The sequence below is a fragment of the Dreissena polymorpha genome, chromosome 3 (genome assembly GCF_020536995.1).
Source record: "Dreissena polymorpha isolate Duluth1 chromosome 3, UMN_Dpol_1.0, whole genome shotgun sequence".
NCBI classification, from domain to species: domain Eukaryota; kingdom Metazoa; phylum Mollusca; class Bivalvia; order Myida; family Dreissenidae; genus Dreissena; species Dreissena polymorpha.
The window spans coordinates 79,988,113-80,014,717 of NC_068357.1; the positions used below are offsets into that span (position 1 = coordinate 79,988,113).

Below are 26,605 nucleotides of genomic sequence, written 5' to 3' on the forward strand. Positions count from 1 at the left end.
AAGATTGCAATAGTGTTTATTTTATTATTATGAATCTTATGAGGATAATTTTGAAAGTATGACACAGAGTATCTGAAGAAGATATATACATAATCACATATGTTGTTGTTGTTGTGGTTATTGTTTCAATATTTTTATGAGTATCATACATTCAATGACGAATAGCTATTAATTTGTCATACAAACACCATAATTATTATTGGATTGCGGTGATTAAACAAATCGATTCCCTAGTAACTGATATAACTGATACATTTTTTGAGCGACAATTTGAAACTAAATCTAGTATTATTTAAATTTGATTATTTTAATTGCAGACTTTTTTATTAACCCCAATTAATGTGTACGCAACGTTTCTTTTATTTAAATCGCTGAGTACGAAGCATCAAGCTATTTTTTAATTAATTGACAGTGATCTTTAATGTATTTCATAATATAAATTGAAATCAATCTTAATTAAAGCTTGAGTGGTTGGTTTGTAATAAGTTGTGTAAATGTTGCTGTAGGATATGTATGCACAATAAATACTAACGCTCTGGCATATTGTGATGGTGTTATGATTATATATTGCACAATGAATATGTGATGATGTTCTTGTGATAATATTGAGGCTATAATTAGTTTTTGAATTAAGCTAGCTAATTTCAAATAAGATGCAAACACATCCCAATCCTAAAATTATCAGTAAGTTATAGTATTGTTTGCCTCTAGGCGCATAATTAATTGAAGGCCTAGTTTATCTGTTAATCCTCGCCCCATGTGGTGTCCCAGTGGGTACACTGATATTAATACACGATGTCTTGGTCCACAATTAAATCTTTTATAAAAACATGTCTCTCAGGTGACTGAAAAATGGCTGTGTAGATACAACAAATACTACAACAACGGAGACTAAGATAACACATGTTACAATTAATTTGTCTTCCTTGCGTTCTTCTTATACGACAAACACTTCTAAAACAAAAAAGCAAAAAGCCGCTACTGCTACTGCTTCGGCTACTCTTACTGCTACTGCTACTGCTGCCGCTGCCGCTGCCGCTGCCACTGCCACTGCCACTGCCACTGCCACTGCCGCTGCCACTGCCACTGCCACTGCCACTGCCGCTGCCACTGCCGCTGCCAGTGCTGCTGCTGCTGCTACTGCTAGTGCTACTGCTACTGCCACTGCCACTGCCGCTGCCACTGCCGCTGCTGCTGCTGCTACTGATAGTGCTACTGCTTCTGCTGCTGCTTCTGCTGCTGTTGCTACTGCTACTGTTACTGCTACTGATACGGCTACTGATACGGCTACTGATACGGCTACTGCTACTGCTACTTCTACTGCTACTGCTACTGCTACTGCTAGTGCTACTGCTACTGCTACTGCTACTGCTACTGCTACTGCTACTGATTCTGCTACTGCTACTGCTGCTGCTACTGCTGCTGCTGCTGCTACTGCTACTAATGATAATAATTCTCCTTCTACTTCTCTTTCTACTATTGCTAGCGATGCTTCATAATTTATTTTTAAATGTATTATTTTGTTAAAACAGGAAAGAACTGTTATATATATTTTCTTAAAGGTGTAAACAATCTAAACTTTTCTGCGATTAAAGTTTTATTTAACTGGATTAGTATAGGCCACATAACAGACGCTATTGTACTGATTTGTACTAAACAACATTTTGTCATAATCAACAGTTTTAACATGCCGCAGTTTCCTTGGAAGTTAACCTTTGATTGGAGTTATGTATAAAACATTAACAAGGTATTTGTTGACAGTTTGTCCTGTCACAATTATATATTAGTTGAGCCAAACGTGTGATAAAGATCCCTTTTGGGGTGGCGATAAATACTATTTATATTGTTCAACAGTGGGAGACTGAGAAAACATATGTTACAATTAATTTGTCTACTTTGCCTGCTTCTTCTTTATATATTTTTCTTGCTAATCGTTTAAGTTTAGTTTTAGTTAAGTAGGTATATCAATTTACATTTTTTGATAGATATTTATTTGGATAGTAATAGTATGTTTTATTTGACTTGACATCATTGAACCGGTTTATTCATTGATAAGATCGGGATCTCCACAGGTGTTTAATCTCGATTGTTAGGTGGGGAGAAGGGTCCGAATGATAATGTTGTCGTCGGCTTACGAATCACATTTCACAAGTTTTAGACAAATATGCATACGTTATAAACCTAATTTAAGTATAACATAGATAATAACTTATCTTTATTTTGATGAACTACGTTTAAGGTATAAAACTATAATTATCTATGTGTTGTGCGCCGCATACATACCATCTTGCTTTTTTTAATTTGATCACAACGGTCCGAAGTCATAAACATTCATTATGCATGGTTGCTAAAGCACAGTGTATACTAACTAACCTATGTTTATTGTTGTTTGCTAGGGTTATTATTATTATTTTTTATATTTTTTATTTTTTTTATTTGGGGGGGGGGGAGGGCTTTTATAGAAGATTTCAACTAGTCCTTCAATTAACGAAAAAACTATTGGTATAGGAAATATAAAAGAGAAATAGACAGCTTCATTCATGCTGTTCTATTATGGTGTTTTAACGCATATAATTATGTATGGTTGATGAAGCACATTGTATGCTACCGATGTTTATTGTTGTTTGATGATGATGTTAAGTTGGTGTTGCTGTTGTTGTTAATGATGATGATGAGGAGGAGGAGGAAGAAGAAGAAGAAGAAGAAGATGATGATGATGATGATGATGATGATGATGATGATGGTGGTGGTGGTAGTAGTGACGACGACGACGATGATGATGATTTTGATTATGATAATGAGATTTGAATTAAATTAATGCGCAAAGATTTTTCTTTTTAGCGGCCAAGTGCAGATATCTGCGCTCGGCCGCTGTAAGGGTTATGTAATATTTGCAATCTACATAGGAGTCAACAGCAGATACCAAGCACCATATGCTTATGAGAAACAAAAGCAAAATATTGGCAATCGCTGAAATCTCGAATATGACTTAATCATTTTATTAAATGAAAACCGGTAACTATTTTAAACGATTATTATATTGCAACAACTTAGCGTTGTTTATCCAAAAGACCATTGTTATAATTACAGGGACGTCAATAGGCCAAACTATTCAGGAAATATGATTTGAGTCGTCAAGGATAGATTTTGAGATCAATGTACGTCCGATGAGATTTAAAGGGAGTTGGAGGCGTAGGGACAGATTCGTTCGAGTACGCGATCATTTGAGAACAAATAATGTTGAAGCTTTATCGGAATTCCGGAAATTTGCGATCGGTACCGATTTTTCCTGGTTCTTTTTTATTGATTCTGATAAGTCAGCGGCCGGCACGGACATGAATATAAACTGACGAAAACCTCTTCGCTACTTTCCGAAAATCTTCGACATGTTGCAAATATCCGTAATATTCCGCATTGTACTCACCAGAAATTGCAACTAGAAAGACTACAATAAATCAATTAGCTACGGCTCGGGCGGGTATTTACCTTTTATCCCTGTAAGGGACCTAATGCCCCAGACTACCGGCTATTTTTTCCGGAATTCGAACTTGATACACTTGATATCCCTGAATTAAATATTTATATCCGCAATTTTGATCTCTAGAGTGCTGACTGTTAGTATTGTATTTGACTGGAATGACTGTCGATTATGTGTTTTTAAGATTAAAACAAGCTTACGAAGAACTTTGTGTTTGCTTTTTTGTACGCTTTCTTTTTAAAAATGTATTGTCCGCCACGGACGCAACAATTGACCAAATGTACCAGATTGTGGTCTCTTTAAAGTGCTAAGTTTTTACTGCCGTGATATCTTTAACAAACTACACATTATTGATCGTGGACGTTTTATACTCTTATTGAATTTGTTTCCCCAAAATATGCTCTTCTATTAGTAGATGTTTAGGTGACGATGTTCTAATTATAGATCTTACACGGCCAAGAAACACTAGATAGGTCTTTGCAAAGAGAGCTGTTGGATATCGTGAATGCGTTCAATGTGGCCTGTTTATTTCAGAAAGCTATGTGCAATGTTTTATGGGGATTTCTATCAAATTGCCAATTGCAAAATTTGATTTAATTCATTCGGACCTACAAGCGGGAAACTTCTTCATTAAAATTCAATGGGCTTTTAAGAAGTTCGTTGAAAGGCCAAATTTGACGTTAAACAGCAACGCCGAAAAAATTGCTACTCAGTCTTATTTATCACTTTTTTTGTAAGATTTACCAGTAGACGTTCTTCAGTGAAATAAAGCAAACACACAGTGCCGACAAATATGGAAGGGTATTTAGGTAAAAATTACATCCTTCTTTGTGACTGTGTCATGATTCTTGATGGTACTTTCAATTAGTATGTAGACACCTTTTCATGCTTGATGACACTTACATCTTGCCTGATGTCCAATGTCTATTTACATTCTGCTTAATGGTATCATGCATGTGTACAGATGCAACATTCTTGTTCGTTAATTGCATGCTGCATATGTGTATGTTGGTTTGTGCAGAGAGACTTGTGCAATAGGCGCAGTGCATAATGGAATCAAATATTAATGCGTTTAATAAATTAACGCGATGGTAAGATGTGAGTTTCACCCAAGCACAAAGCAACATACTATCATGCATGATACAATGATGTCAATTGACAGTCATTCCGAAATGCTACGGAGGACTACGGAAATTTACGGCGTATAACGGAAATTTTATGTTATAGGAGAAGTTGCGCACCTTTGTAAGATATTTGCTACTGAACCGAAATTAACCGCGTGTTTGTAGACTTAACTTTTTTTTGGTTAATGACTAAACATAATTTTTGTACAGTAATTTACCTTCAATAACCAAAGAACGTCTATGGATATATTTCAATATATGCTACTAATGCATGTATGCAGAGCTCCAGATAAGACGCTTAAAGTCGTAAAAAATTGAATTAAATTTAGTAAAAAAGTAGACTTAAATTCTGTGCGTACGGTTACACATTGGAAAAATAAAATAAGAATTCAAAATGTGTGATCATGCGTAAAACTCAATATCAATGCATATAATGCAAACATTTTATCAATGAGTTCCCACTCGTCTAGGCCCTCATTACAATTATGAAATCAACAGCACTTTAACGTTATTATGAATAACAGACCATCTTTACAACAGTCGAAAAGCCGAACGTTTTCCATTATCTGGTCCTTTTATCGCAAAAAGTCTGCTGTAACCCGGCAATTGTCATGAGCTCTTCTTAGACTATAAACCTTAATGCGGATGTGCCAAATATTATATTTACCTGAAAAAAAAGAATTAATAATAGACTTTAAGGCTGGATTATTATAGAGTGTAAACCAAGATTTTGCCGAAAAAGTTATCTGGAACTTTGCATGTATGTTGAGAGGAAATCGATTACATAATTTCAAATTTACTAGAGTACTTTTATATTGCACCACATAAAATGCTATAAAACTATAATATTGAAGTGCACATATAAACTTTATTATAGATGGGTAGGTATTTCGTGTCAATCTCTTTCACATATGAAAGAGCTGTTGGTCATGCTGCTTTAAGTACATATAGATGCATGACACAATTTAGATTAAGCAAAATAAAACACTAGGTATTTGCCAAGAGTCAAATATATACGAGCAGTAAGAGCGTAATCGTGCACAGCGAGACTTACTCATGTAGAATTGAAACTCTTATTGCTTTCTTTCGAAATAATTTCATGTGTCCGATCTAATATGCAATATGCCCGGTGTTTTTTTTTTGCGGATTAATGTTCCGTTTTAGATCCATAATTAACGAATGCCTCAATATTTTCAAAAATTAACACCGGAATAATGTTCACCGACATTTTTTCATACAGATTGGATATAAATATTATTGAGTTTAACAAAAAATACATTAAGCCCTGTTCTCCCGGCACACGTGCTGGACACACAGGTGGTTAGCGTGTGGCTATGATAATAATTAGTGAAAACATCTTTTTGAATGATAAATAATCGTATTAAAACGAAAAATCAAATTTTCTATAAAAAAAAATCACTATCGTTTTATATATAACAAGGTATCCAACTCGAAATCATCCGAAAACGGGGTGCATCGTTTTGAGCAGCAATTACTAAATTAATTTTTCAGCGATTTTCATGACCCGGTCTTATTCAACGCAGAAATGAATTTCCTTTTAGGAAATGTATATATATTGTTATATTTCTACACATGCTGGGTCAAATTTTAAGAAATAAAGCTATACATAATTCGCCTGACACAGTTGTGATCGATCAGACCGTATTTATGAATGAAATCTCCAGTTGTAAAGACACAACTCCGCATTGGAGCAATGAAATCACTCTTGTGTTTAAAATGTCAGTTGGTTGAAATGTATGTAAACAAAGGTTTGAAAATGCGCTGGACAGTTAGTTTTGATGCATAATGCTACGGCAAGCACGGTAAGAATGTTTTTTTCATACGTTTTATTGAATTATGGTATCGAGGTTCGTGAACTTTGCAGGGAAATGCCCTTTTCCCCGTGAAGATTTCAGTCATGAATACTGTCTGATCGATCACAGCTGGGTCACGCGAGTTGTGTATCGTGTTATTTCTTAAAAGTTGACCCAGTATTTGTAAAAATATTGCAAGACATATACATTTCCAGAAAGGAAATTTATTTCTGCGTTGAATAAAACCAAGATCGTGAAAATCGCTGCAAAATTGATGAAATAATGGCTGTTTAAAACGATGCATCCCGTTTTCAGATGATTTCGAGTTGGATACCTTGTTGAATATATATTTAACTTATTTTTTTTAAGAAAAGTAGATTTTTCGTTAAAATATGATTACTTATCATTCCAAAATATGTTTTTACTAATTAGTATTATAGACACACGCTAACCACCTGTAGCTGGACACTTTTAAAAAACACTATACAAATTCAAGTACTTATGCACTTAATTGATTGTAAACAATGACGGTTGAAATCCGTGCGTGGGAATTTTTCTGGTAACCAAGAGCGACGTCAACGTTCATGACAAACCTGTTTATATGACATTTATTTATTGATTTTTTCCAACTTGATTGAAAATTATGTTTTATGATATTTTAATACATGTAGATGAAGTAGTTGTTTTCTCAACGAGGAGTACAATAGTTGTACAGTACTAGACACGAGTACTTGTAACTTTCAGGTTTCTCTTTAAACCACAGACATTATATAGTCATAAAATGATAAATATGTGTTTATAGAAATTGTAATTATAGCATGGTAAACAGACTAGAGAAATCTGAAAGTTTCACGCACAGGTCTGTGGCAATGGGGGTTTGGGCTACTTTATAAATATGAGGTCGATATGCAATGCACATCGGTAGATTACGTCTACTGTAACTATTTGGACTAGGGAAGGGCCACAATTCCAACACATCAGCCCCGTTATGTCCTGAATAAAATACATGTATAATTTCTTGAGTGCCAATTGCATCTTACAAATATCAAAAACATTCACGGCAGTCAATTCATTGTGTAAACCTACTGGTCTTCATGGCAATAATGAACGTATTTAGTTTAATGGAGATTATATAACGAAGGGAACTAATTCAGCTTATTCAGTTTACTAGTCAAAATGATTCGGATGTTTTCGCTTTTTTTTCCGAAAAGTAATTTATTCAACATACGGAAAATAAACGCGCGCCACCTGTTGTCATAATTTAGTAACTTGCATTCTGCTTACTGCCTGTTGCTAACTGCCGTTGTTAATGACGCTTAGTGGCAAAACCGATTATGACTGGTTTCAGGAATAATGAACACACAAACATTGGATAGTCACCAAGCATGTTGAAACAATCATCAAGTATAACCGATAGAGAACAAGCATGTTGGAACTGTCATGAAGCATGTTAGAATAAACATCACGCATAATGTAAATATTCATCATGAATGATGTAATGTTGCAGCAATCATCAAGTATAAACGAATAGACAACAAGCATGTTGGAATTGTCATAAAGCAAATTAGAATAAGCATCAGTCATAATGTAAATATTCACCACGAATGATGTAACTTTTACCTAAATATCCTTCCATAGACATGTGTTGTTACTAAAATAGACATAGAGATTTGAGCATTGGGAGTGACCTAATCATACTGTGCTTTAGCAGTATTACGGAATACCGTTAGTGCCATCGTGGTTACACATTAAAATCCAGAGGGCGAGAACGCGATAGTACGATGGCGACAATGTGACAATACGATGATGACAGGGTGACAATACGATGGCGACAATGCGATAGTACGATGGCGACAATACGAGAACGCGATAATACGATGACGACAATCAGACAGTGAGATGACGACAGTGCGACAATACGATGGCGACAGTGAGATAGTACGATGGCGACAATACTACAGTTCGATAGTGCGATAATACGATGACGACATTGCGAAAATACGATGACGACAGTGCGACAATACGATGGCGATAGCCGACAGTGCGATAGTACGATTGTGCCAATGCGATAACGCGATAGTATGATGGCGGCAATTCGAAAATGCGATGGCGACAGTGCGACAATACGATGGCGACAATGCGATAGAACGATAGCGACATTGCGATGATACCACGGCGACAGTACGATATGACTATCGCATTGTCGCCCCCGTACTATCGCACTGCAGCCATTGTATTGTCGCACTGTCGCATTGTCGTCATCGTACTAGCGCGTTTTCGCAATCGTACGAACGCATTGTCGCCATCGTATTGTCGCACTGTCGTCATCGTACTTTCGCGTTCTCGCATTCTCGCCCTCTTGATTTTAATGAGTAACCACGGTGGCCCTAACGGTATTTTGTACAGTAAAGTGCGTAAAATCTGGTTTGGAATAACAATTTATATGCCGAAAACAGATGTTGAAAACCCGACTTTGTTTTATAAGTAGTAGTCTAAATATACAATGAGTTTTCCGAGCATTAAATAAACATCTTAAAATAAAATTAATGTTCGTATCGGTTGAAGTTCTTGTTAATAGTAGAAGCAAAGAACACAATAAAACGCTGATTGGGCTTACTAATTTGAGGCAAGAAAAAACACATCGCGCTATTATATATAACATATAACGCGCATCCGCAAAGTTCGAGCGCCCGTCTCGGTGCCGTCGTTTCCGGTGAAAGTTTCGCACAGGAGCTACCGAGTTTGGATATAAAACCACGAATCATGGCTTGACTTTATATATCAGTCAGCGTAGAACCTGACCAGACTGCGCGGTTGGACAAGCTAGGATGGACCAACTTTGGCCGCATATGACATAAGACCCATTTTCGCATGACGCGGGTCATCTGACCTATATAATGTGTATATAGCTTTGAATGGAATTTGCACATAGTTTTTGGCATGGACTTATTGTTATGTTAATGTGTTGCATGCTTTCAAAAGCAGAGGGCATATATAAGATCAATTATACTACGGAGTTCATTTTCTGTTGCAAAATGAAATGCAATAAAGATTGTTACTCAGCGGTGTGTACAGTATGACAGCGTTGTCTGTCTGCGATGCATTTATACTAGTTCTAAGCTGGCATACTCACCAATTGGACTAAACCATCTGCTCGAACAAGAAATGATAAGTTCTACTAGCATAAACCTTTAATTGTAACTCATTTTAAAAATATTCATGTTATTTATATTATTCAATTTATTATTCAAAATTATAATTATTATTTCCTTTATTGTTGTTTTTCGCATTAAGAAACTTATTCGGCTTACGAAACTGAAAAATCCCATTGGAAAAAAAAATCCCATGGAAAAAAAAATCCCATGGGATTTAAAAATCCCATGGGATTTTTTGTTTTTTTTTAAACACGACTAAACGCATTAAAATATCGTAGATGTTCATCATTTCATAAAATATGATGTTTCTGAAAGTTTCATGAATAAATCTCTCAAAATAAGAAAAAAAATCCCATGGGATTTTTTTCTCCCATTTTAAAATGGGATTTTTTTATTACTATATATTTATATATATATTTGGCATAAAACCAATATACAGTCCTTAAATAACGTTAAAATACTTGCAAACGCAAATAAAACACGTTTTTTAAAATGTTCAAAATCCCATGGGATTTTTCTCCCATTTTCAAATTATGGGAGAAAAAAAAATCCCATGGGAGAAAAAATCCCATGGGAAAATCGAAAATCCCATGGGAAAATGCAAAAATCCCATGGGAAAATGCAAAAATCCCATGGGAACACCAACTTTGCTTATAAATTTCATAGTGAAGAAGACGCGTTTTTTGAGTGAAAATAACCAATTATTAATCAACGATAAGACTTTTATCGCATACAATGTCTCAAAGTAGCAAATCTTTAAGAAAAAGGGTACTTAAGTTTGCGAAATTTCGGTTTCGCAAAGTTTTTCCGGTGGCCGTTTTGTTTGACCGCACCGGAACTATTTCAAGATATCTTTGGTTTCGCCATTGTGACCCCGCCAATGTTACCAAGGGCGATTACTCTGATTTGAATATTTATAAAAACATACGGATAAGCTTTCCATGAACATGCATCGGGCGCCAAACGGGAACTTATATGTCCGGAATGGCAAAAATACAAGAATAATCATTTATAAGCATAAAATAAAAAGAAAATTGGTTGGATTTGGTGGAATATCGATTTTAATTCACTCGTGATCATTGAAAAATATATTTTCGCTCGTGGCTGCGCCACCCGTGAAAATATTATTTCCTATGATCACTCGTGAATTAAAATCGATATTCCACCAAATCCAACAAATACCCTCTATATAATTTACCAGTATGGCTAATTCTACGGAAACATTACATTAAAATAACAGTATGTGATTTTTATATCACAATATAAACGTCTACATATACAATGTAATGGAAATTAAAAGTCTTCTTAAAAGTTAACAGAAATTTGTTTGCATAATATTGATCACTTAACTACAACGCAATAACAATATGTGCATGGAAGAAACAAATATGAAATATACAGGTCGCCTTGACATTCGAATGCTCCTTTTTCGTCAGTTTCATAATTCGGTTCATGTGTAGCATTCTTTCATGATGTGAATGCAGGTATATACGTACTTGTTTCACACACTATTCACATTTATCTTCTTTTTTTTAAAGATTTATGTGCATCAGGATATCATTTTAGTGTCATCTCGGATAGTGTAGTCGAACAAAAAGCGATGTTAACAAACCTGCGTATGAAAGTACGTGTTATATCAATACATTATGTACTTTTTCACCTCAGATAGTTAAATATTTCACATGTTGTGTACACATAGCCTTTCATTATGATAAGGAAGACCGGAGCTCCTATTATAAATAATAATTTTGTGAACGATATAACTCAAACTTTCCATTCATTTAGTATCATGTAGTGCAGTAAATTCAGAAGTAGAAGTAACACCTTTAACTCATCAACAAGCCTCACCACCATCGCAAACATCAGCAAAATCAAAGATTCGTGTTCACCATAACGCACTTAAACTACACCACCAATTCCATCATCGACAATACAGACATTATCAGCACCAACAACTTGTTTTAAGTAGATATTCGCATCACCACCGAAGTCAACAGACTGAACAATATCATTGGCATCACCTTCATTGGCACCAGCATCGCTACCAACTACAGCAGCATCACCACCGGCTTTCCAATCGCATTGATGGACATAAGCATCGCGCTACCCTTCATAAGCTGCATTTTTTTTGTCAAAACAACAAGACCGCTCAAGAAACATGTTCTGTTTTATCGATTTACATACCAACTGGTTTCGGAAACAAATGTATGATTTTAGTAGATTTCAGATTCAGACATCTTAAGTTTAAATTACACGTGGTGATGTAATATTTGTATTCTGAAAATAAATAGAATGTTTCCGCAAAATTATAATTGTGTGTATGCAAACCAAGAAATAAAGATGTGTTTATATCCATCTTAAGTAAGCATGAATATGCGTATATGATTTTAAGAAACGACATTCACCTACAAGAATTTCTAAAGTGACACTCTGAAAACATTTTAGGTCTACATACTTCCTCATTTCACAACAGTGTATTAGATGTAAAAATTGCGAAAACCTTTTTTGGGGAATCTATTTAACATAAAATGAAAAGCTTTAGACATAAATCTCTTAACAGGCGATGCAACTCGATACTTTATATAATTATGTTGAAAATAAATTCAAAAGATGGTAACATAATATTAAGGTATTTTTTTAGATCATCCAGTGAGAAAATACTCACGATTACAAGTAACTTGGGATATGTTTTGTGTATTTGAAATATGCGTACCGTTTAAATAGCACTCCGTATTATATTTTAAATGCAGCCCAGCTTGTATGCGCTGTACAGGTGGTCTGGGCAACAGCGTTACACAAGCAACTCGTGTAATGAAACCCATCGGAATAACAGTCATGTAGTATCCGCTTTGAATTACATCTAAATTAGCATGGCAGTATTACGTTGGTGATGATGTAATTGCTTGTAAGTCATATTACAGCAACGATACATTTTAGAAGCTATTTTTAAATAATGAACGTGATGTCTAATAGAGTTTCATTAATCCTATACGGAATACATTCAATAGTCACTTTCTTGTTATTATCAGAAACACAAGTAGCTCAATACGGTGTCGGGGCAACAGCTTTACATTTAATGGCCATAAATACGTAGCCATTATAAAATGCTTAAAACCCAGATATTTTTATTTTGCTGCTTATTTCACTCGCTGCGTTCACTCCGTTCTATTGAAGACACGCATGATATTTTTAATAGAATTCAACCTATCTCGCCCAGTTACGTATAAGAATATAAAATTAACCAGTCAAAACTGGAAACATGTGTTACATTACATTATGTTTATTTTCAAATATGAAACCAAACTGTCGAACCTAATTACATGTGGCATAATTTATGAATTTATATGTAATACCAGACCTTCGATTTGTATAATATAAGAATCAGGCAAATTATACTTTTACAAGTTGTTTGAAAGACAAACATGTGTCGGTCCATAAACTATTTCGTTGCAGCACATTTTACGCCTGGACCTACCATTATCTAAATGGACGACTTTGGCGTAGAGGAACGTGACAACAGGTCAAATGTGTTTGTCTAATTGCCCTGCAACATAAAATTTAATACGTATAATAACCATTTAAGTAAGATTTAAGCCCATTAAATATACCTTTCAATTGTAAAAAAACACACCATCTAAACATTCAAAATTAAATTCCCTTATTATCAGATAGAGGATGGCGCTAGCAGCAATTAATGCGTTCAAGCATGTTTTTCTTTTGGGCACGTTGTTTACAAACATCCTGTATAAGCCAATTTATTTCTCCATACAGAGATGTGTATTGCATGGTGATGTTGCACTGTGGGCATATAAAGCACAACTTGGTGGAACTGGTTTAGGTTTAATAGATTATTTACATCTCATCAACACAATATTACACATAACAGAGCATTTTAGTAGTATCGTAAAACACATGTATTACCGCTCAGCATTCTGAGCTATAAGAGATGGTGGTATTGTACAAATTATGCCATCCATTAAGCAGTCCCGACACAAGCGCTCAGAGAGCCAGACACACAAACACAGAGAGCTGTTTACTGTTTGACACAACCTGCACAAAATATATCATATTATATGTATAAAACACAGGCATGAAATATTTACACATATTGCTAAGAGTATTACTTCAGTTTCTTTTGTGTGGAGAACGATGGCTTGAGACAATCCAACAATCCTCACATAGATAGAGAGTTTGATCAAACAACATGGCCGTAAGAACCGGCAGGTTAAATCAAGCAAATCATATACCAGATATGGCACTCAGACGTACATAGGATCCAAAACACCGTTTACCAAAATAGACAAGTTAAAAAGGAACTCTAATCATTGTTATTTGAAATCTGAGTGAAGTTACAGCAAACCAAATATAGGTGTGGACTATGCCTTGTCATTGTTCTCCACAATATTACAACTTTGGGCCTTATTTACAAAAGTATCACAAAACACATGTATTACTGCTCAGAGCTAAAAGAGATGATAGTATTATAAAAGTTATGTCATCCATTAAACAGCCCCAGCACAAGCGCTTAAAAAGCCAGACCCACCAACACAGAGAGCTGTTTACTGCTTGACACAACTTGCACAAACTACATCATAATACATGTATAAAACATATGTATATATGTATGTTTATATAGATGTGGACTATGCCATGTCATCGTTCTCCCCTATATTAAAACTTTAGGTCTTATTTACATGTGTCTATTGAATTATAGTAAAATTAAAATGTTAAGTAATGGCACTTTACCATGCCATAACTCGCAATAAAATAAAAACAATTAAGATCTTGTTTACATATATAAAAATTTCTTATTTGTACAATCAAATAGCAGGTTTTGGCACAACTTCTTATTAGTGACAAATTAGTGAATACAGTTGACATTTTATCAACAGAATGCAAACCTTGAAACTCAGGCACCAAAGAAATTGCCTTATCAATCAAATCAGATCTTATATCATCGTATAATGAACTTTTTAATACGACATGCTTTTCATCTTCTAGAACATTACAAAAAGGGCATAAACGTTGATCTATTGGTAGTCCTTCATATCTACCAGTCTCAATTCTTATAGGAGCAACTCCGCATTTAAATTTACAAAATGCTGAACGATGTTTTAAGGGCATTATAATGGTGTTCAACATTAAAATCTCTTTTAAATATACAATAAGTTCGGAGTTTGTTACCTCCTCTTTGTGAGGGCCCAGTTACAGAATTAATAAATTTAAAAACCAAACAATCTTATACTTATTAAACATACTTTGTTCTACATTTTTAACAAGTAATAACTTTGAAATAGGTACATCTATATTACAATAGCAATCTAAATTGTTATCTTCAGCTGTTTACGAACCTTGAAATACCAGTTTTATAAGTCTATCAGGTTTACCTGCTGCCCAGAGTGCTATTCGTTTGTTAAGCCTAGATGTGTTGGAGCATGTTATTCTCACCCAAGAATTTGCAATTACTTTCCATTGTCGGAAAAATGGGAGAATCCATCCCATCTCACCATACAACTGTGTTGTGGGGGCGGGGGGCATGACTTGCGTTTGTAGTGCTCGCATTTAATGGGGACCGAGACATCGCATCTAAATCGCATAAAACAATCAAATCATTAGGTTATTGATACTTTTACGATCTCTTACAAATATTGATTTATAACTATGAAAGCAAACTGCTGCTTTAATAATGATAGAATTTTCTGCCAGAGTCACTATGTTAGATTATTGTTTATCTGAAAAAGATACAGCTTTTAAAATTGGAACAAATGTTACGTAAATGATACTAGTAATCACATATTATCCTGTACAATAAAATACAGTCAATAAATAATAAAGTTGAAGCGTCATTCCATATAAAACGAGCCCGAAATTGCAAGTCTCTGGCTTTTTTAAGGATAAGTTGATATTTCGATTATATATAGAAATAAATAAGTAAAACTCTTCTAATCCTTTTAATACAAGTCGTGGGGATTTTATTCGCAATTGATAAACAATTTAAAAAAAATGAAGTTCGAGACATGCTGACATAGCAACCAACCAACTAACCAACTTAACAACAAATCAACCAAACCAACCATACAACCGTCCATCCATCCTACCAAAGGACTAGTCAGCCATTATACCAACAAACATTGTGACTCCAGTATCCCCTTCTTACAAATTTGTTCTTATGAATAAAATAAGTATCATGATCCGATAAACAAATGTATGACGTTTAAAAAAATGAATACAATGTAATTTCAATTGATCACACATGTTAATCTGCAGTTAACACAGTTTGAAATTGTCGTTTGTTTTTTTTACATCTCATCATTATGCATTCGCTCTCTGTCTATGTTTTGTAAAATACAGTGGCGAATTTGCTACCTGCATCCGTGTCTTAAATTATTTATTCTCCTTTGCCTTAATAAAAAAAACAACTTTTATATAATAATAATAATAATAATATAATATATAGTTTTGCAAGTAATTAAATAAATATTGGTAAATACAATATAGTAAAATACACCATTTATCCTAGTAATAGTAGATCACCGGCACATACTTTAGAAGTACAATAATATAAATAGAGTGATAATAAAACAAACATTGCTGCTTATAAAAAGATGTGATAATTTAACAAAAATGGCATTGGACAAATAGAAGAAATGATATAACAAAACTTGCATTATACAAATGAAAGTGATATTATAATAAACATGATAATATACAAATACAATTGATACCATACAAAGCATAGCATTGTGTAAATAAAAGTGATGCTATAAAAAACATTGAATTATACAAATTGAAGTAATAATATAACAAGCATGGTGTTATACGAATAAAAGTGATGATATAATAAACATGTTTTTTGTATAAAACGGAGTGATATTATAACACTCAACTGAGTCACTTTTACACACGTCTTTTCAGCTTCAAAGACCGATATAAATGTGTAGCTAGGACTGAAAAGCCACACTGTTCATCAGCTGTAAATGCAGTATAAAACGGGTAAAACTCTATAAATATAGGTATGACCGACTGAAAAATTTTACGACCGACAAATAAGGCGTAAACAGTTTATTTGATTTAAACGACGGAACATTTTTGTGTAAACCTTAAACTCTGTTTCGATATTCCAGGTTCTTTTCGTTTCGATCATGGAATAAAATAGATACAGTAATAGTTATTAAATGTACTGTTTATATTTGTATAACTTTTGCTTTATTTGGTCGAATTTGCAACATTAATTTGTAAAAAGTTAGCTCAGAAAAGCATGTTAAATAGTGTAATGGAGGCTTTTGGCATGTCTTTACATATCCTTTTTACAGAGAGAAATAAATCAGATGTTGTTGAAAATTGATTTAAAATTTTTTTACCTACCTCATTATCATACTTGTTATTATTATTGTAAACACACATCTTTTAGAATAAAGAGTTGCGATTCTAATAAAGTGCGTTAATACTAAGTACAGTTTCATTTAAATGCTGGTCGTCGGGGTAATCGCATTTGACGAAAGGTGTGTTCGTTTATTTTCCAAAGTCCGGACATAGAATTTTACTTTGTATAAGTGATATACACGTTTTCTGCAAATAAAAGCCACGAATATAAACACGCCTTGTCCATTTGATAATATGATAAACAAATATTCAAAGACTTCCTTTCCCGTATATGTGTAGATGAATCCGAAAATCCATGATAGACCGACCAGCGTAGCAAGCTTTGCAAATATTGTTACGTAATTGACATTTGATTTGGCTGAAGTAATTACATGGGAAGTAGTCCTTTTAACCTTCAAAATCACTACGCAAAACATGGCAATGTTCGCTACAAGTATAATAAAAACTGGTAACGCGAACGTATATCCCACCATTTCCGGCCTAGAAATATAACAAGTTCCGTCTCCATAGCCTACTTTCTCATTGTCTGTATCCACGACGACCACGATTATGTTGATTGCTACGCATAGCAGCGATCCAACAAAGGTGTATATAGTGTATATGAAGGTTTTCCAAACAGGACTTTGTTTGGATGACTGAACGCTTAAGCGATTGAATAAGCAGAACATATGCCAACAACAGACGTTCATCCAAAAGATTACTAGAAGCCAGAAGAAATGAATAAGAACTCCAATGAGCTCACATGTCCATGAAGGTACATATTGATGTTGTCCCTTGCCAAACTGAAATAAAACCTGCGCGACTATCAGGCTGATCACTAGCCCCATGTTGTTAATACCAGGTTGTGTGCGTAGCTCTTGGAACAAGCAATATGTCAGCAATGTAATCAACAGACAAATGACAGATATTATCATGCATACAAGACTCAATATGCCTGTTGTAGTTACTGACTGGTTATGATTTGGGTACCCAGTAAGTCGATCATTGCTATCGTTGTAAGAGTTTTGATAAATGTTCCAACATATTTCGAACGTTCGAAGATGGTCAGTTTTCTGGTTTCGTCCGTAATTAACGTATTTGCTGTCAATTGCTGCACCGTTTTTCAGTCGAAATGAATTATTTCCGATGGGATTTATTTTCGTTACATTTAATCTTATTAGTGGGCATTTAAATCTAGCAGTGAGTATAGTATCAGTTGTATTGTCGGTATTCTTTTCGCTTAACGGGCAATTAAATGTAGTAGCAGCTTTGTTCAAGAGTTTGTTAGAAACTGGATCAAACATAATGACGTTGAACCTATTTGAAGCATCTGAACTGTAGAAATCTACGAATTCAAGATAAAATGTAACATTAGCAGTATTCGATTTGAGAATGACGCTTGTTTCGTCATACTCAAGGACCTTATCCAAGGAGGTAACGCTATACTCTGTTAGGGACTTCCTAGCCTGTAAATGCATTTTAATTCTCACAAGGAAATAATCAATAGTTTCTGACTTTACCCTACCACCAGGTGTAAATGTGGGGTCACCAGGTTCAAATATTGGAGTATCGGTTGGATATTGAGGAACATCGGATGGAGAAGAAGGTACATAATGAGGAGGTAAAGTTTGATCGGATAGAAAATGAGGCTTATCAGGTGGAAATGTTGGTATATCAGTTGTTGTTGACTCGGTTTTGTTTTCGTTTAAGTTAAACATTATTGTAAAACTGTACACTGCCCAATAGAGTTCCCAGTGGTGAAGCATTTCTTTAATCTTGTTTTGAAGCAACATCACCCATTGGTCAATACGATCGTTATGCAATGCTGTTTGGGATGTAAACTTAAGATACGCTATGTAGGACACGCCGCCAATTGTTTCCACCGCGTTTGCACATGAACTGCCATTAAACTGTTTCGGGAATCGGCAGAATATATCCCGACAGGTTTTCTGAAATAATGAAAATATGAAAATAAAATGTACTTGTCATGTAGTATGTATAACATCACACTAAGGCGTACTTCATAACATGTACAGATTAGTTTATTAACGTATGCATTAGTTTATTTAATCAGTAACCTCGTATTTGTCGAACACTTGTCCAGACGAGCAACCTGTCGACTGAAGCGCATTAGGTGTGGGTTCGTCTTGCTCTGTGTTGAACGTCAACAACGTAGAAAACTCGGGAGACCAAACGTGTACTCTTTGGAAATAGGAAGTGCAGAACGGATGATATAAAGTGTTTGTATTGCACAGAAAACAGAAAAAATTCTTATAATTCTCGAAAATAAACGTAAATCCATCGCATGCCTTTTTTTATCAGTGGATCATATTTAACGATAGTGCCAGTAACGTTGCATGTGGCGATTTGCGGAACACGGCACGCAGTTTCGTCCACTATTATGCCACGCTTGGGTTTGTATATCACGTTGCAAGATGTCGACTGCAAGATAGCTTTAATAACACTGTCCTGATCATATGCTTCGAAAATTGCAATTCCTTCGTGGGCATGTTCGCATTGTAAGATAGAATCCCATAATACTAAAGCACCACCTTGGAATGAAAACGTTCCATCTTGGTCAGTCGCAAAATTACATTGCGCACAATATTTGTTGGCGTATGTGACATTGGTGCGTGTGTCAAAGACCGGAACATTTGACTCCAACTTGTTTTCCGGTCTGTTTATGCACCATGAAATCACTTCGGAGCTCGGATTAGATTTCTCATAGTCTGGATTGCATTTTTAGCGCATATACAAGTTTTCTCTCCCAGGCCAACCTTTTCTCATCTGGGTCGCCTCACATGATAAGAAGTTCATATCTATGGAAGACAATATCATCACAAATGAATTAATTACTGTTTGTGTAAATGTTTTCAATAGGATTGAAATATTTAGGGACCAAGATAATTTCATGACTGCAAGTAGTTGAAATATACGAACAAGGACTATGCACATGACTTGGTAGTATTACATATGCTTGAAAATTGCAAAGGTATGAGTAACGCTGATATTTAATGTCATTCTTTGAACCAAATCAACCAAAAAGAAGAACAAATCCGGAATATGTCTAAGAAACCATTTATTATTCGTCGCTTGCATTAAATTTGTTGTTATCGGTTAAAGGTGTGTCACCTCGCTGTTTCGATCAGAATACTGTTTAAAGTGATTGTTATCTTAAACTGATTGTAAAATAAATATTGTTTCAAATAAAAAAAAACATAATATGGATTATCATAAGAACTGAATTTACTTTTGCTTGCATTCATATGATTATTACGCACTTGACAAACTGGCAAACTATCCAGAAAGACGGCTAAAGGTCATCATTGATTTTTTTATCAAACATTTTTATGTTCTCCTTATAGCCCATCATTAGCGTACGGCGTGGACGATTTAAATACATTCTAAAAGGAATATAACCCACATGTTCATTGTTCGGGTATAGCATTTGTAAATGTCACTTATCAGTTCGACAATGATTATAACGTGTACCAATTTTACGTAGGAAAATGTCAACCGATCAAAATTGTTCGAATGTGCGATTTACGTCTAAATTAAAAATATCAATACGCGAGAAAATGTACCTTTGTTTCAGGTTACATATGTAAACAAAAACTGCCAAAGTGTGGCTACATTTAAATGAGTTCATCAAATAAATTTTCTTTGGAAAGCAAATATGGGTGTCATAACGTAAATGTGAACTTAAGGATAAATCGAATAAATAAATGCATAAAAAGTGGCTCTTAAATACTATAAAGAGCCACTTTTTATGCATTTATTTATTCGATTTATCCTTAAGTTCACATTTACGTTATGACACCCATATTTGCTTTCCAACCTTATTTTAGATTCTTAATGTAAATTAAAACAAATCTTCCTTTTAAGAGACCTTTTCACAGATTTTGTCATGTATTGAAGTTTTTCATTAAATGCTTTATATTTATAACTGTTAACATTGGATCCAAAAAGCACAAGTATAAAAACAAAACTACAATTAAAGAAATAAAAAACGTAACCCACAACTGGGTTCGATCCACTGACCCTTGGAGTAAAAGTCTAACGCTCAGCCCACTCGGCCATCCGTGCTCTTACAATTAGTGATTTATTTTATACTTTATATAAGCAAGAATCGTAGTGTCACAAAATATAACGACAACAACAAAACTCTCCAAATTATTCAATCGTTTCGCGTTGCAATGTTTTATAATTGTCAGGTCTTTAAATCGTCAAAAGATGCCTATAATGGATATTTTACAGCATGGGTAACTGTTTCCGAACAAATATCATAACTAGAAACACATTTTGGAAATCAGAAACAATTGTTTTTATTTTTTCAATTAACCAAAACGTGACAATATATCTGTTATCAAAATTTAAGGTTCATGTAGAGGCTTCATTTTGAAAAATGTGGGACCCCAAGCATTGAACTCAAATTTGACTAAAGGAAGAGTGCCACATTGAAAATGTATACATATATGCTTTAAAGGATGTTTTTCCTTCAAACTGCTACCAATTTTGTACATCAACGTATCATACCATCCACAAAATCAATCAAAATACAAAGCGATTTTAACACTAAAATATACATTATTTTCAAAAATCTGAATCATGTTTATTCCACGTATTTCGGCGGAAAATTATATAACTAGTGAATAATATCGACATTGACGAGGGCAAGTTACGCTTAAATAGTAAAAAAAGTTTGCATATCTAGAAATATCAAAACTCGAACACATCTCATTTCATCACCATGGGGGCAGCCATTTGTAAATTCATAACATAGAAAGAAACATGCTAAAAACTAACTCATCGCCTAATTGACATTCCAAACGGTTGACGATGATCAATGCATTGGATTGTAATCTTTCCGTTGATGTTTGCAAACTGCACGATCAGACCTCATAAACACTCAAAAGAATAACTATGTAAGAAGCATTTCACCAATGTTTACAATTGTTGTCGAATCACCATACTTATATTATTGCGCATAAAATAGTACGCTTACAGACTGACAGAAAGATCGATACGTAACTCCGTTAAATTCATCACGGTATACTATTCTATTGATAATATATAATAACACATCGCTTTAACAATCTAAAAGGAGAAATAATTCTTTTAAACAAAGTTTTTAATAACGAAAGTGAAAACAACGGAAGTTAGATGGATATTCTGTGAGATGCACTTCGGCTCCAGAAAAAACAATACAAATAAACTAAAAAAGACGTGTGGGGGACAATTTTCAGCTGGAAAATATTTGAAATATAAAATCAATCGGTTTGCCAATTTCTTTATAATTCTTTACAATTTTATATGTCGTCTGCAATCTATTTCAATTTTAGATGGTTTAAATTTGCAATTTGGTTAAGAGGTAAATATCAAAATTGTTAAGCCTTTGAAAAAAGAATTGTGACTCTTACTATCCACCATACCTGGATTTTTAAAAAGTAGTTACGTTTTAGTTATTTTTAGAACTTTGTTTATGACATTTATCCAAAATAGGCAGTTGAATAAAAACTCATTTGTTGTTTTATGACAATAATTTTCTGTGAAATGTTGCTAACTTGACCTTGTATATGTATATAGCTTTGTATTTATTCAACTTAAGGTAGCGCATATCCTTCCTAACTTTAGATTGAGATTTTGTAAATTAGTGTAAAAATGTATTGGTTTTAAACCAAAATATGAATAAAGCACAGAAATATTGAATGTCAAAAATGTGTTTATGTTTTTCTATCCGTCTTTAGCTTTAAAATGATATATAGTTTGACCATATTGTACCACATTGAATGAAGAAAAACCAAAGCGAATTTTTAATGAATTTTATCCCCCCCATGAACCTTAAGAAATATTCAAATTCAAACATAAATAACTTATCCATATTAAACTACAGTACTTACCAGCCATGTTAACTTTGTCCAAAATATCGGGGCAACATGTTCCCTTAACTGCACAAGAAGTTACATCACATGAGCACTTTTCGCAGCACTCTTTTCGTGCAAAAATCGAATCGCTGACAAAGGTCTGATTCTTCCAACTAGATGATCCATGTATCGATCCTCCGCAAGGAGTGTAGTTATCGCACATTTGTAATTGAATAATCGCCAAACTTGCGATTTCTGTCGCGTTGAACGCCTCCTGCAAAGACATCACGAGTTGGCCGTAGAAATTAAGGACTGTTAGATAAATTATGTAACTCATAGTTTTTTTTGGTATTTTTTATTCTTCTATTTTTCGTTTTGTGCTCATACAAATGTATATCGGTGGTACTTTTCACAATTGTGAACTATTGATTTCACAAATCCAAACCATGCTACCTTCTGTTCGTTAGAGGAATTCAACGTTATCCATCGCGTCAGCGCGTTTATTTATAAAGTTTTCCGATAAATATATCCATTAAAAAAATACTTATTATGTCATATAAAAGTGGTACTATCACAATGCTATTATATTTTTTCAGTCACTAAATATGATTGCAGTGCGACACTTCTTACTTCCTAGTGTGTTTACTTCAAACTAAATTTATGCAAACACGAATTCTGTTGTCAATATTGTTTAAGTACCTACGTTTAAATCTTGAACGATGATACGGAAGCCCTGGGGGACATTTTTGTTGTACTTATTTGTTGTGAGCTACAGTCTTACGCGGAAATCGGCCATTTTGAACATCGACACTCAAGACGTAGGGCGTGAGTCTCATTTATATTGTGAGGGTGGTTATAATTTTGCACAGCTATTAATAGCGATACAATTTTGCAGCGCTAGTTAAAGCAATATAATTTTGCAGCGCTAATAAGCGCGATAAAATATTGAAACACTAGTAACTAGTTTGCAGCGCACGTGAAAGCGCGATATAAATTTTCAGAGCTAGTAAGCGCGTTATTATTTTGCAGAGCTAGTAAGAGCCATATAATTTTGCAGAGCTAGTAAGAGCGATATAATTTTACAGAGCAAGTAAGCGCGTTATAATTTTGCAGAGCTAATAAAAGCGATACAATTTTGCAGAGCTAGTGAAAGCGATATATAATTTTGCAGAGCTAGCAAGCGCATTATAATTTTGCAGCGCTAGAAAGTGCAATATAATTATGTAAAGCTAGGAATAGAGATATAGTTTGTCAGGCTAGAAAGGACGATGTAATATTGCAAAGCTAATAAGCGTGTTTAAATTTTGCACAGCTGGTAAGAGACATTCAATTTGGCAGCGTTAGTTAAAGCAATATAATTTTGCAGCGCTAAAAAGAGCGATACAATAGTGCAGCACTAGTAAGCGCGATATAATTTTGCAGAGCTAGTAAGAGCGATACGCTAGTGCAGCGCTTGTAAACGCAATATAATTTTGCAACGCTATCTAGCGTGATTTAACTTTGCAGCGCTAGTAAGCGCCATATAATTTTGCAGAGCTAGTAAGAGCAATATAATTTTACAGAGCTAGTAACAGCGATATGATTTGTTAGAGCTAGTAAGCGTGATGTAAATTTGCAAAGCTTGTAAGCGCGTTATAATTGTGCAGAGCTAGTATGAGCAATACAATTGTGCAGAGCTAGTGAAAGCGATATCATTTTGCAGCGCTACTATGCCCGACATAATTTCGCTGCACCAGTAAGCGCGATAAAGTTTTGCAGAGCTTGCTAGAGAAAACATTTTTGCAGAGCTGATTAAAGTAACTTAAATATAATTTTGCAGTGCTAGCAAATGCGATATCATTTTGCAGATCCTAGTAAGAGCGATTTTGCAATGCTAGTAAGCGCAATATAATTTTGCAGTGCTAGTGAAAGCAATACAATTGTGCATCGCTTAAAAGAGCGATTTTATTTTGCAGCGCTTGTAAGCGCAATATAATTTTACAATATTTGTAAGCGTTTTATAATTTTGCTGACCAAGTAAGCGTAATATAATTTTGCTGCGCCAGTAAGTGCGATCTAATTTTGCAGAGCAAGTAAACACGATATAATTTTGCAATATTAGTAAGCGCGATATATATTTTTACAATTCTAGTAAGAGTGATAACATTTAGCAATACTAGTAAGCGCGATATAATTTTGCAGCGCTCGTACGAATGACATTGGAGTTCGTTATGCATAAAGGTAAATCAATGCAATAAAAGAATATGTATACAGTATGCAAATAGTGCCCAGCGTGCCTGGTTACATCTAAAAAAAAGCAAAATAAAAAAACAACTAAATAAGGACGTTTTCCTTGCCAAGTTCATTATGTTTTAAGGTTTAGATTAAGATAATTGGACAGAAAACTTTAGGGGATATATTTAACCTTGCAAATAATATTAAAAAAGCGTCATTTCAACTTTACCGGAATTAACAGCATAGTGGGCGATGCAACAAGCATGGTCCATGCCCTTCTTTTCATACCAACATTACGGATCTCTTAAACACGATTGTTTGTCCGGATTTACGCACACAATAAACTTAATCATAATTGTTTTGTTTTTTAAATAAAATCAAAGATAGAAAAATGTAACCTAAGTACAACAAATGTGTATAGAACACGAGGAACTGAAGTGGTTAGGATATTGTTGTACTGATGTTACAAAATAAATGCGCATCCTAATTGTGAACAATGTCATGCAGCATTTGTAGTAGCAAAAAGGATTCGAATTGATGATCGATATCTGTGTTTGACCTCGAGTTTGATTGTTTGATACTTAAAAACAAGAACATATTTACTAAACTAAAAACAAAACACTTGTGAAAGTTTTTATATCTGATTTTCAAAAACAGGACGCATAATTATCTGTATATGTGTTTTTTTATAATAAACATCGATTAAGAGTTAGAGAGCGTAGGATGGGGCTTATTATATTATACAAGAACCACGTATACAATATTAACTCTGTATTGACCGATCATTAAATATATGTTATACGTGCATTTTATTTTCTTTCTAAGATCCTTTGCATTTACCGTTCGAAGGCGGAGACCCAAATTGTATCTGTTTGTATTTGTATCGTGTTGATGTATAGATGATTATAGTATACCATAATTTTAAATTGACTAGGTCGACTAACACCATGCCTGCGTCTCCTTGTTTGTTTTGTCTACGACGGGTTTACCAAAACTCCAGAGCGGTGACATGTGACAATTGTTCAAGGTAACATCACATTAAGTGTGGAAACACTGATAAGTACTTCTAAAACGTAAAAGCAAAGTTAAATTAGTTATTGCGCGGTAGAAGTATCGAGTGTCAACGTTGTGCACTACTTTGTTTGTATTTGAAGCATTGTTTAGTTATATATACTACTAATATGATTTGAAAATATTATAGAAATGTATTATTATACTATTTATTACATTTTAATAGATCGATGAAGAATACCTACAAAGAACACTTGGCGAAAACTTCTACAGGGAGACGATATCGGTAAAGGTGTGACGGCCCATTCTGTTCGCAACCGATGATCAACTGACCCTACTGTCCCGTGCGAAGACATGGTACTTGGATGGTACATTCAAAGTGGTCCGGGCACCGTTCAAACAGATGTTATCTGTCCACGCCTTCATCAGAGCTGGTGACTGTATGAAGCAAGTTCCGCTCTGCTTTGTCATGATGTCAAGGAAAAAGCGGTCCGATTACATGAAGGTATGTAAATCACCCACATTTCTTTTATTAACTATGAGTCGATATCGTACATATCGCCTTAAAATCAACATGTCTGGT

General features: G+C 34.4%; 1 protein-coding gene across 1 annotated transcript; it reads right to left on the bottom strand.

Moving 5' to 3' along the window:
* Positions 1-13,570: 13,570 nt before the first annotated feature.
* On the bottom strand, positions 13,571-26,493 carry LOC127872354 (latrophilin receptor-like protein A). Its single transcript, XM_052415685.1, has 4 exons — positions 26,356-26,493; positions 18,347-18,399; positions 17,116-17,941; positions 13,571-13,621 (listed from the first exon to the last, which is right to left on the bottom strand). Exons 1-4 carry the CDS (start codon positions 26,491-26,493, stop codon positions 13,571-13,573), a joined length of 1,068 nt encoding a protein of 355 aa, XP_052271645.1.
* Positions 26,494-26,605: the final 112 nt, after the last annotated feature.

Coding starts and splice junctions, on each gene's coding strand:
- LOC127872354 (XM_052415685.1), bottom strand. CDS start 26,493: ATGACAAAGCAGAGCGGAACTTGCTTCATACAGTCACCAGCTCTGATG. Junction 17,942..18,346: donor TCCTTGGATAAGGTCCTTGA/GTATGACGAAAC, acceptor TTACAACGATAG/CAATGATCGACTTACTGGGT. Junction 13,622..17,115: donor GTGTATATCACTTATACAAA/GTAAAATTCTAT, acceptor TATTTTGTGCAG/GTTGTGTCAAACAGTAAACA.